Consider the following 13,003-nt stretch of genomic DNA (forward strand, 5'->3'; position numbering starts at 1 on the left):
CAGTTTTTATGTACATAAAACTCAGAAAACAAAAACACTACCTTGAATGATGTGTATGTTTAACTAGTTTGTACACAGAACTATGCCACAGAACCATCATTCTACAATAAACACAAGAAAATGGCATGTGTGAAACAAATGCATATATTACGTTCTACAAACTAAGTTGAAGCAAAACTATGGCTTAAAATTTATCAGGACAGAACACGCAATACAAGTTTGATATCAGTCTTTTATTTTTGTGTGTTACTGTACACACTTGACAGTGGTATCTGAAATGTATGTTACCCGTCAACGCAGGAATGAACTTGAAGCAGAAATGATTGTAAAATATGTGTGCTCCTAAATTTACATTTGTGAAAGCATCAACAAGCCAGTGTGATGCAAACTAAAAAGAGATTCTTCAGGTAATACATGTGACAGTTGATCTTGTGAGTCCTCAACACCAAAAACTGGCTGAGATTGTGTTCATATGAGAATTAGGTTGGCTCCAAGGGTTGACTATGTGGCAATTCTTTTCTCACTCTAGACTGAGGGCAGTGCGTTGAGAGCTAAAAATTTTCGGTCGTGGCACATAGGTGTCACTTCGACACTAGCACGGAAAAAAAAGAAAAAAGAAAAGATAGACAACTGGCCTGAGCATGCTAAGGAAAAATTTGACATTGTTTAGAAAGAATGCCTACCTAGTTCTTTCGTGCCTTGCTGGAACCACTTGCCTTCACAATTATTACACAAAAACTTGAAGCTTTCCTATATTGCTAGACCGCTCTCTCGCCAATAGAACCCTGCAAAGCAAACCCGACAATATCACTGCAGAAGCTCGATCGATCAACAAGCTGCCTATAAGCTGTGTCACCATGCTCTCTTGTGTCTCAACATTGACAGTTTAATGAGCAATGACTGGTTTACGTGGACAAACAGCACGTGACACCCTAGACTTGAGACCGTGCTACGGCCACACATGGACAGTTCAAATATGTATACATTTTCTTCCTGGTAGCAGCTGCCTGCAGTGTTGTGGACCGAAGTTTTCAAGCCATCGGTTTGGAGGAGGCCAAGCCTCCCGTGTGCAAGGCCCTCTCTCACTCATGAAGAGGAGGAAGGGAGCTGGGGCCTTGAGCCTAGGCTGGCTACCACACTTGGAGAGGGGGCCACTACGTCCTTCACAGGAATCCTAGCCGTGGCCCCTGCCGTCATCATCAGATGGGGCTGGTGTGACACCACAAAGGGGGGTCAGGAGGTGGACAGCAGAGTGGCCAGCTCATGCTGCAGGTCGCGCAGGTCGTGCAGGCGGTGCGCGAGCCTCTGCGCCAACTGGTCCCAGGCGGCCTGGCGTGCCTGGGCTGTACACAGCTGCTCCTGCAGCCGCTGTGCTGCACTCTTCAGTGCCTCATTCTCAGACAGCAGCGCCTGCAACATTCAAATGTGAAAACATCACGCCTAGTTGCACACATACTCTGCATATGCACAACTGCAACTACGACCACACATTCAAGAGACTGCACACACTCCATTGGACACTGATGAACAGGTCACAGATAGAGCTGCTACCATAAAATAGTACAGAATACAACAAAGTAAGAGACCCAAAGCAAAGTCAGCCAAGTGCTCTTGAGTGCCTGGCAACTCTAGGTGCTATGGTTTTAAGGAAACATACCGGTATAACACCATCGTTGCAGCCATGTGTCAGAATTGATAACACCCGCATTGACTAGCTAAGGCCATAGAAAACCTATTCCAAAGAAACCACAGAACGGTTATCCTCATGTGGGGAACTGGGAGATTCTTAAGAATGCACTCTTTATGATTATCTGAAGAAGTTACCCACTCCCTCGACATGTCAACCTGCCAGGCAGACCATGGAGTGAAGGTGCAGCGCAGTTATTGGCATCGCTTCTTTACTTCCAGATGTTATTTTTGTTCTAGTGTAACCCTTCAGCATGTGGTTGTGGGTGCGTGATGCTGAAGAGTGCAACATGCTGTTTTCGAAGGCCATTTGTAACCACAGCAAAATTTCATGCTAACTTGTTGATTTGGTATGTAGAACTGACTACATTACCGCATGACATGCTCCTGCAACAGGATATTTGTAGGCAGTTCAAAAAATTGACTCTCAATGGGTTCAGAGGCCTTAGAAAAATCATTATGGAAAAGCTACAACAGTAGCTGTTCCACTAAGCAACACTGCTGTGCCCCACGGTACGAAGAAAATATTTGGTGAAGGCTGGGAGTGTTTTTCTGTGTCAGAAATGCATGGCAGAAGCACCAACCTTGAGCCGCTCGTCAGCCTTGCCTGGTGTCTGATCCTCCAGCTTGCGCTTCAGTGCTTCCAACTCCTGCACACAGGCAAAACACAGATGCAATATGCATTAGACAGTAATAAGAGCCTAATGTTCAGGTAGTCTCATTCTGATAGTGAAATGTCACGATTTTTCAAATATATTACATGCAGTTTTTCCTGCATTGCAGTTACTTGTGCCCTGAAAGGGAATAAGGCAACCAATATGATGTCAGGTCAGAAAAATAACCATTACCATGAATTGAGGCTATGTGCATGAGGGACCACAATAAAATGGGGCTGGGCCTTATAATTCACGCAACTATGAGGTGCAAGCTAAAAATCCTGCCTGTCATACAAGCAAGCCAATCCATTTTCTCATTCTTTTTCTAAATCTTCTGCATGCTACTCAGTAGATCATTGCACCAGGCTTACAAGGTCCGCGCAAGAAGCATTTGCATTTAGTAAATGTGTAACCTATTGCTCAGCTTGCATTTCTTTTCGCCTGTCTGGTACAATGGACTCGCATCAAGTTCCGACGAAAATGAGGCCTTTAACGCTCTTGTGTTAATATTTACTTCTAATCATTAGTGTACACCCTTGCGCAAAAGTGGAGAGACCATGTGTTTTGACAAAACTGCACATCAGCTTTTTCTGAAGGTGTACCGGGGACTTATAAGTTATGCACAGGGTAGCCTAACTAATATGCTTGCCATCTTGCCCAAACATATTTGTCAGGTGCACCTTTTTATACTGAAAAGTAATAACTCCAGCAGGTGGCGTGGTCTCTCCACTTTTGCGCAGTGGTGTACATGTGAACTCAGTCACACAACTATGCCTCAGAAAGAATCAAATATTTTGACAGCCGAGAAATTTCTCTCAAAGCGAGCTGCATGGCTGCCCTCACTTTAATGCAACCCACATTTTGAAAATTTTCATATTTCATCCCAAAACACACCAGACTGTGGAGCTCAGCGCAAATGACCGAGCTATCAACCTCATTTTCATCAGTTGAATGAGGTGTTATGAGATGTTGGCACTGCACTGCAGAATGATAAATGATGGAAAAATTTCATATTTGCATCAAGCCGGATTCTGACTTGGTCCTTCTGTTTCTAAAACCCAACACAAAAACTTGCAAGTTATCGCAGGCAATACAAATGCTAAAAGATGCAGAAAGCACTCTTAGACCACTGGTTCGGCATTATATTAGCATACAATTTTAAACAACCACATTATACAGCTACCTGTTTTAAGCAACCAGCCGACACAGACATTAAACACCCCTTCAACCAAGCTGTATGAACATCCGTTAGGAGTAGCCTGCTTGACTTAACATCCAAGAACCCCGGAACGTTGATTTCATAGAGTTAATACTACTAAGACGACGAGCGAAAGCGACAACGGCACTTCCATGTAAACCCTCTCCACCTCTTTGCTAATCATGTTCGCAGCCATGATGGTACTTCACGCATACTACACCTGCATACAGCCAGCGCCCTCTAGTTCTAGGTACAGCAGACGAAACGGTACGAAGCTATCGCAGGTACGCTTTTATCAGCCTTTATATCACTTTTTTTAAAGTGTAAAAAAAATTAAATGTGAAAATATTCTTTTATGCCCTTCAATGCTCTATAAATCTGATTTTGATTTTTCATTCATGATTTTTCACTCGCAATGCCGACACCGAATTTTCTGAAGAATGGGGCCTTTAACACTCTCATGTTAATATTCACCTCTAAATGCCACAAACAAGCTCTTTCTGAAGTTCCAAGAAGAAAAAAATATGCTAGATAAGCTGAATTTATTTATCGGTACTTTTTTTTCTTGCCTCAATGCACAATACCACTCCCAAATCCAAGAAGAAAAAATAACCTGTTCATGCTTCACAAATGCAGACACGGCACCATTTTGTAGTAAAATATAGATGAAAAAAAAAAAAAAAAAAAAGCCAGTAAGGCCAATTTTTATGCTCCCAAAATAACTTGTCTGAAATTTTTTTGTGCTTCCCAAAGGTAAAATACGCTGCCTATGTTGCCTGAGCAAAGATGTCATGTTCCTCCATGCATCATTTTTTAGTGTGATCTACTTCTGCATAACAATATCATAGGCCAACAGGTTGAATGCAGCACAGGTGTAACATGATTTGCAACTGACTTCATTCCATTTTTCTGTTTCCACTCACTTGTAATAAGCTGCAGCAATGCGACGTCACCCCAAACTTGTTTTTCCCTATTCACATATATTTTTATAACATGTGGTGCCGTCTAGTCGGAGCACGAAAATTTGTGTCAGCACCCTCCGCCCACCCCACACGCACACAAAAAAAAAAAACTGACTGAAAATGTGAGCAAAAACACTGCAGGTGCAATCCAGTTCCATGGAATACATACCAAACTGCACATGTGGGGTAGTAAACAATGCGCCAGCTGCTGCCGCTTCCACCTACACTGTAACACACGCAAAGTGGCAGGTGCAGCATACCTGCCACTGTTGTCTCTACCTGTCACCATTATGACGACTGCACATGCACACTACAGGCAGGTGGATCGTTTTCAACCAGAACAGCATGGATAAAGGCAGAAAAGGAGACGTGCATGCCCACAGCAGCCACGTAAAAAAAAAAAGAGAGGCTGGCTCAGACCTACCGATTGTGTGCAACATATTGTATCACAAGATACCAGTGACAGAATACCGCACAGCGTACAAAACATCTGGAGCTCTTCTTTTAATTTAGAAATACCACACACAGTGCACCTAATATTCACGACAGCTAAGCTGTCTGCATATTTATACTAAGCAGTTCATTTATGTCAGTTAATGGGAACTGAACTACCACAATATGCATGCAGCGGGTAATTCAAATCACCCAGCATATATTGGGAGTACCCTGCGTGAATCTAGTCACGGCCGAACATATAACACATTTTCACATGAATGCTGCTGCAAGTTCATCACTATGGGGATGCGTTTCCTTTTCTTGCGCTCTCACACCGAGGCAGATGTTGGTGAGCTGTACTCCTCAGAGTGCCTCACAGTGGAAATAAAATGTGCGCACCTTGTCCTTCTGCTTGTTCTCACGGTCAAGCAGCTCGACACGGTTGCGCAGGGCGGCCAGCTCCCGGCGTAGCTCCTGTGCGTCTGGGGCACCCCCGGCTTCCAGGTCGAGCATGCGGGCACGCATGGCGGCATTCTCTTCCTTGAGTGCCTGCAACTGGCGCTTCCACTCCTCCACGTTGGCCGTGCTCTCCTGCAGAGCGCATGTGAGCCGGCCATTGTTATTTTTCAGCGTCTGCAGCTCCACCTCCCACTTCTTGGCGTTCGCCGAGCTCTGTGCCAGCGCAAGTTTGAGCCTATCGTTTTCATAGCGCAGCTGCGCCTCGGCCGTCGTCTGGGGCAATGACGCCTTGGCTGCCTGCTGGTGCTTGGGGCTGCCGCCACCGTGGAGCGTTGCAGGGTCCCCCCCGCCACCGGCCTCCCCCTCGGGGGGCCGCACGGCCGCCACACCATTGTTGCCAGCCTTCTGAGCAGCCAGCCGGGTCGCCTCTTTCACCTCCTGGAACTTCTCGATGAACTGCGTACACACAAACACAAATCACTGCACTCTTCAAGCCCTCCTTCGCCTAGACATGTACTGCTAAGCTTAAAGGGCAGCATGCACTACATTTGCAGCTTCAACAGCAGTCAACACAGTGCTTTTGGATCATACCAGTTGGGAAACTCCGCTTCAAAAAGTGGCTAATTTTAATATGCACTTTTCGGATGTCTATGAATTGTCGCCTCATCTAGAAGCGGTCAATAGAAGCGTTCTGCTATTGCCGTCATTGCCTTCTGGCAATCAACCCCCTCTTCCCCCCGTTTTCTTCTTCTTTTCCACCCTAATTACCTTTACGGCTTTAATGTCTAAGACAAAGTGATTTTCCCGGCTGTTGTGCATTTATTAACAATCTGAAAGTTTGCAACTTATACCCTAGTCACACGGTCATTTTCAAAGGCGATTGAGTCGATAGCCTTCGAGATTTTCAATCGCGATCGAACTCGAAGGAGTTGTGCCGCTGCTACACGGCAAAACTCGAAGGCTATTGAAATAGTTCTGGTGTTTGGCGCCAAACTTTTATGGCGCTACTATCGTTGCTTTCGGTTTTGCTTAAAGAACTAAAATCTCTCTATGAATGCAAAATAAAATATAACTGTTACCTTTTTTTAGTAACTGCAGGTGTTTAGTTGTTATTCAAGGACAGCTTTCTTTTTTTTTTTTTTTTACGCGTTGGCGTTCATACGACTGTGCTTTTCATTGTGTTTGTTTTTCTCGGCGGCGCATGCTACAGATAGTAGTAGAGAAGAGTACATAAATAATACGCCTAAAAAAAGAGCGATACTATTTGAAAACTATTACGGGTATTAATATTTTACCGCGTAAATTAAAGATATACAATAATAACGCTTGTTCACGTTTTTGTATCGTAAACGCGCTGTGCACGTGTGTGCGTGACGCTCCTCGGGTCAATGCTAGCAACCTTGCGCGACGTTCGAAGGCCTTCGAGATCTCGATAGAGTTCTGAGCTGTTCCGTTGAGTCGATAGACTATCGACTCAATGGCCATTGAAAACGCCCGTGTGGCAGCTTTCGAAGGCCTTCGAGTCGATAGGCAGTCGGTTCGAGGGCCTTCGAAATGCCCGTGTGACAGCGGTATTAGACACAGTTTCCTTTAATGGCTGCGGGCACCACCTTTATTTTAAACACATGAAATTTGACCAATCAAAACTGCAGTTTTTTTAATATGTCGGTCCTATGGGAAGTTTTTCAACTGCTAATAATAAAGGCATCTGTAGTCAACAAGCGAACTATGAAGGGAAAAGTTGCTTGCAAACGGACCAGCACCTTAATTAAAGAAAGGCCCAAACCCCAAGTGCATCGTGACTGCCTCACCTTATTAAGGTCGGGCTCCGAGCCAAAGCCGAGGCCGTAGACTGTGTTGGCCCGGATGTCGGACCACTGGCCAAATTTCTGGGAGGTCTTGGTGAAGGTCATGTTGGGCGTGATGGTGGAGTTGATGACCGCCTTGGTGCCCTCAACGCTGATGATGCGGTACAGGTTGCGGCTCGAGTCGTAGAAGAAGCTGACGCTCACCGCCTGGCTGCTGGCTGGAATCCAGGACCGCTTCGTCTTGGGATCAATGTGGAACACGTGCGCTTTCGTGGAAAAGATGGGCTGCTCCCTGCATAAGGACCCCATCCATCTCTCAGGTCTTCAAGGGAGGATACCACAGATCAAATATACAGTAGCTGATATTTAAAACAGTACCAACACACACGCATTTTAAAGTTCTATTTGTCATTTCGGAAATGTGTGCAGTGCATGAATAAAAACTGCCACATAAAAAAGAGGTTGTGTCTATATACTTGACTATCATGTGTGCTGACCTTCCATTTAAAAGCTGCTTCAAGGTGGGCAGAAAAAGCCAGACAATGTGTTTAATGATGTTTACACATTCAGTACAAATTTATTGGCACCGCTACAAGCTCCTGTGACTTAGAGCAGGAGAACTTCACAGCTCAATTTACTGGAGTTCTGTGCCTAAATAACAAAAATAAGGGTGATGCTCAAGCTTTGTGTTAATGGCAAACAAGACAGTGCCTTTAACACAGTCTTTTCATTCTGCAAAATATTAAAATACTTTTTGTCCAAGTAGATTTTTAGGGAAAAGAAGGCTCAATATCTGTCTCACTTTTCGGTGGACACCTACACTTAATCTGTAAATTGGTCTACAGCAAAGGAGAGGCACAGTATCTGTCTGAATTCTCGGTGAACACCTGAATGATGCAATAAAGGAAGGGGCACAAGCTCAACTACAGGCCTTCATTTTTCCTACCATGTTCTCGAATACTTCTGACAAGACCCGAGCCGAAACTGAAGTAGGGTGATGGCTTTTCTACCGAACGAGCTGCATATGCTTTCGCGTAAAAAGAAACTCAAGATAGAAACCATTAAAGTAACTTTGCAGGCGTATGCACGTTGAATCAAACCAAATAAATGCTGCACAACGTTTTTTTTTTTTTTTTTTTAATTTCAAGGACTTTTCAATAGAGAGCATTTATTTATTTAAGAGTCCTTACAGGGCCCCAGGCGGGCATTGAGTAAGGGAGACACAATGACATAAACAAGAGAAAGAACTAAATATGTGACATGCAAGGCAAAAATTATACACAGATGCAAAGTAATCAGTTGTGGCATGGGTGCCTGATGGCAAATACATGTCTAAAAAAAAATGGAATATTAGTAATGTAACCAGAGTAAAGGAAGGGCATAACTACACGTAAAAATGACCTGTTTTTGCAAGCGAAACCCTGAAAACAAAGTGGAACAGAAGCTTAGAGTTCTACTCCCCGCATTGCGAACACTGCTCACGAATTAGCATCGAAGAAATTGCAAATGCTTCCTTGGCGACGAAAAGCACTGACGTTCAAAACTCTAACTTTATCAGTGTGAGAAGTACAGAATAAAATGTTTTGTAACAAGATATCAATAATGATGCATTCCAAAATAATTACACCATTTTGTTAATCTGTGTCCTTCCGACTGATTTTGAGCATATTCTGAAAATCAATACTACATTCCAACCAGTGCTATATGGAATATGGAAATCAGTCTAATTAATAATGAAAGTAATTGCAGAAATGAAAAAAATTTATCACCAGCTATGACAAAAGTGCAAGGGAACTTATTAAGCCATACCACGAGTGCACTAATGCATGAAAACAAAGCACAGAGCAAAATAAAACAAATTGAGGCTCCAAGCTTGCTCGCAGAGAGCAGGAGTGGCACTGATGAGGATGTCGTAATCAGAGCTGCTCCCAACCAAGGGCCCCCAGATGACATGAGCAGCTGTGTGGCCACACCTACTTGGACCCGTCCTACAAACTGCAGATACACACGCGCACACACACGCACGCACGCACACACATCTTGGCCATGGTCTACCTTTCATTGCTCCCATCTAGTGAGTTGGGGATTCTGTGAATGCATGCTATTGTCACCCCACATTCAGCTTTGATGCATACTGTAACATGTAGACTCCTACCTTTCTCAGGAGATCAAAAGGCCGTACCATAATTGCAAATGAGTCCAGATGTTACCACTATGCCTGTACGAACACCTATTCTGGCTTGTAATGAGAATCTCTAAATTCCAGTGTAAATGTCTTCAAGCTAATGATGATTAATTGCACAACCTTTTATTAAATATTCTGCTGGTTGCCCACCTTAGCGGCAGAGATCACATTCTGTCAAACACTGAGCTATTGCATTTCCTGATGACTCATTAACAGCTCTCATGTGAGCATTTTGTGCCCATTACCAACCTTGATAGGTTATAGACAGGTATAGCTAAAAATAAAATAAGCAACGAAATTGTGTGGATGTGCTAGTCACAGCAGGCAACAGTTCTAGAGATGAAGAGGGGGTGACAGCTATATCTTGTGTGTAAGTTGCAAAACAATTAAGCGTATCCAACAGATAAACAACCTCTTTGAACAGACAGGAAGAAGTTCAGCAGTCAATGCAACTTCATAGTAAAGGCACAATAAGCAATAGATTCTGTAATAACAGTGAACATATCATATATTAATGGAGGTGCCATATATTACAGGCACTTACCATATGGCTGACTATTAGCTTCTTTTCTTACTTTTTATGCTTTCATGAATTTTTCGTGCACAAAAATAAGCATATTTTACAATGAATACCAGCGAAGTGCCACAGCTTCATTAATGTGGCAGTTAAATTCAGGCACTGCATATATAATTTTGCCAGTTTTGGAGCAAACATCCAATTTGTGAAGTCACTAAATGGGAGTGATCAAAGTGTCCACTAGCGGACACGATGACCAGTCTTCACCGCTTAACCCGATTTCCTACATAACTTGCAGCTTAAGCAAACAGGCTGATGGTTCCACCCTACCGAGCTGGAACGTACGCAGGCATGTCGCAACATTAAACATCAATGTTTGCTCTTGAGAAAGCGGATGTGATGCAAACAGAATCGGGAAGCAGCTCCAACTCGATCGGCTCCTCATAAGTTCTGAAGACTACACAACTGATGCTGACTTTCTTGCTCATTAACACGCCTTACTCAGATGAAGGGATGCGTACTAGGGAAAATACACTGTACCGTTATGTTTTCGTTTATACTTTTTTTTTTTCTCCTTTGCATCAGCCCGGCCAGCTACGGGGCACCGCGGCTACCCTCAGAGGAGGGCTTCGGTTGTGGGGGGGCCTAAGCGCGACTCACTCACCCCATACTGGCACTGCTTGCAGTCATCGGAGAAGGCGTCAGAGGTGGCCGCCTAGCCGGCCCGGCGTGGCGTCAGCCAGCCCGCTATGAAGGGCTGCGTGCGGAGCTGCAGCCCGAGCCGCCGCCATTGACAAGCGCATGCGCCCGCCGCCGCGGCGCGGCTTCTCGCTGTTGCGGCTGCAGGCTGGCCAAATTCCAGTACCGGTCGGGGCGATCACATGCAGCAGCGTCGGACGCCGCGCCCAGGGCTTCCCTAGGCACACACAGGCCCCGGCCCCACAACCACTTCGCCGCCCGACCCAGCCCAGCACACGGATGTTGAGGGCAAACACACACAACGCGACAGCGGCAAGCCACGCTGGTGGCGCTGTGCCTGCTGCGGCTGCTGCTGCGTTGCGGTCGCCGCGCGCGAGGAGGAGGCGGCGCCTGCGCGCAAGGCATGGCGTAAGAAGCAGGGGACGCTTCTAAGACCGAGCGAGTTACGTGTTATTACGTGCAAATGTTGTCGATTGAGAATGCGAGCACAAAATCGTCGTTTACGAACGAGCACGGTCTGAGCCAAGGACATGGCCGAAAGCAGCTAGGTGAAACTGAAAGTATCTGTGATATTTATGAAGCAATCGGTCGCGTTTTTCGATTACAAAAAAAGCACTTCTATTACGGCACATCAGAACTCTAATAAGGTATTTGCAAGACTGCAGTGTTCAAGTTAAGTTGCTTGTCAACAGGACGACGAGAGAGAGAGAAAAAATCAGCAGCGGAGGCGGCGCGGTAACCGCGCGCGCGTCCCGCTTGAGCGTCGTCTGCTCGATAAACGGCATTGAGTGCGTCCCAAACCCCAGTGGCGTCAGTAACACCCCTTCCTGGGGCCTTTAAGGAAATAAAATGAAATGCATAGCCTGGAGAGCGCTGGCCATATGCATTATAATCTTTATACACATGCTTAAGTGCGCTGCTCCGATTAATTGGAAACAAAATGCATGCATACATTAAAAGCACGCCGCCCAGGTGGAAATATACGAAGTGGTTCCCCTAGTAGGCAAGTGGCAATTCAAATGGTCCCACTTGAAAGCAAGTGGTCTCACCACGGTCTACTTGTGACATATATTCACGTGAATTTTCGACGGATAGGGCAGAAATAACATTGGATTTTATAATAAGAGCTGTTGGCAGTTTAACCTACATTGTATCTACCAATTCTGAAATCATTGCCAACAAAAATGCATGAAATAACTTTACTCAGTAGGTGAGCCTCAGTCTCACAAAAAGGATGTGTGTAAATGGGAGTGAAAGTATGCAAACTGGATGCATACATTGAGTTTATGGTAATGTGCTGCTGCTGGTGGGATCCGAACCCACAACTTCCAAATATCATGCACGGTGCTCTTGACACTTGTGGTAATACAGGGTGTACCACATCCACCGCTACAAATGAGGGTGGCAGTGGTGAACTCTCTCAAGATAGATATGTTTATTGAATGGAAAGGCCGAAAGTTTGGCCGGAAATTGTATTCGGCCTGCTACTCTGCACCAGGGAAAGGGAAAAGGAGAAGAAAGAGGGTCGTGGATGTGTAACGATGTGATGAGAAGAGGTATGGCACAAATACACAAACACAGTAGCTTGTCTCTTAAGTCCAGACCTGTGTCACTCGAGAAACGTCAAAAAGCCCGCATAACCGACAGAGGCTTCCAAGTGCCCATTAGTGAATCCTTCGAGAGAAGTCTGCTGTCCGAATGCTTCAAGTAGCTAGCATTATCCTTTTGCATGCGTACACTAGGCACACCACTAATACATGGTCTCCATAATGGCACAAGTGGAACAATCTGGGTAGTCCGCCCGTCCAATTAAATACAAGTAGTATTTGCGTGTGAATGCCATGCTTAAAGGCAGTCTATGGACCAAGCATGCATGATGCCATGGAATTCCATGCAGAACAGAAAATGACAGTGTTCAATCTAAGGTTCACTTACAGGCAAAATTAATATCCGAGAAAGCAGAAGACTGGACAGCCGTCACTGTAGCTAAGTTGGTAACAACCCCAGATGCAATATTTTGGAAATTGCAGGTTCAGATTCCACAAGTGGCATGTTGTTTTCTTCTACTTTATATTTCATTACCCTTCTCACTAAAAATGATTACAGTATTTAGATACACAGCAGAAATTAATTAAAAAAAGAGAACAAAAATGGCCCCAATGTTTTTCTTGGCCTTGCAGACTGTTAGCTTCTTTCATTTCCATATAATATATAGGGTATATGCTTGGATTCTTCCCATCACTTCCATGAAAGCATATTAAATTCTGTCTCTGCTATGTTTTATTCAAATAAAGAATGTGTTCGCGGTACTGGCCACTTCACACCAGCAGTTGATTTCATGCTGTAACCTGCTACGGTAAGTGCACATTTACAATGCACCATGGAGTGCACACACGGG

The 13,003-nt window shown here is 44.7% G+C and overlaps 1 protein-coding gene across 1 annotated transcript; it reads right to left on the reverse strand.

Annotated features, from left to right (window-relative positions):
- Positions 1–218: 218 nt before the first annotated feature.
- Positions 219–10,948, reverse strand: LOC146197586 (homer protein homolog 3-like). Its single transcript, XM_084599494.1, has 5 exons — positions 10,571–10,948; positions 7,208–7,496; positions 5,337–5,852; positions 2,271–2,336; positions 219–1,410 (listed from the first exon to the last, which is right to left on the reverse strand). The coding sequence occupies exons 1-5, from the start codon at positions 10,594–10,596 to the stop codon at positions 1,234–1,236; spliced, it is 1,074 nt and encodes a 357-aa protein (XP_084455620.1). The 5' UTR covers positions 10,597–10,948; the 3' UTR covers positions 219–1,233.
- Positions 10,949–13,003: the final 2,055 nt, after the last annotated feature.

This window comes from Amblyomma maculatum, chromosome 3, assembly GCF_055883805.1.
Source record: "Amblyomma maculatum isolate TAMU_Amacu chromosome 3, ASM5588380v1, whole genome shotgun sequence".
In the NCBI taxonomy this organism is placed as follows: domain Eukaryota; kingdom Metazoa; phylum Arthropoda; class Arachnida; order Ixodida; family Ixodidae; genus Amblyomma; species Amblyomma maculatum.

What these genes read in the sequence shown, in the direction of transcription:
- LOC146197586 (XM_084599494.1), bottom strand. Translation starts at nt 10,596, where the DNA reads ATGACTGCAAGCAGTGCCAGTATGGG. An exon ending in AGAACAAGCAGAAGGACAAG is followed by an intron (nt 2,337 to 5,336) that starts GTGCGCACATTT and finishes GCCTGTGTGCAG; the next exon opens with GAGTTGGAAGCACTGAAGCG. An exon ending in AGGCTGACGAGCGGCTCAAG is followed by an intron (nt 1,411 to 2,270) that starts GTTGGTGCTTCT and finishes TGAATGTTGCAG; the next exon opens with GCGCTGCTGTCTGAGAATGA.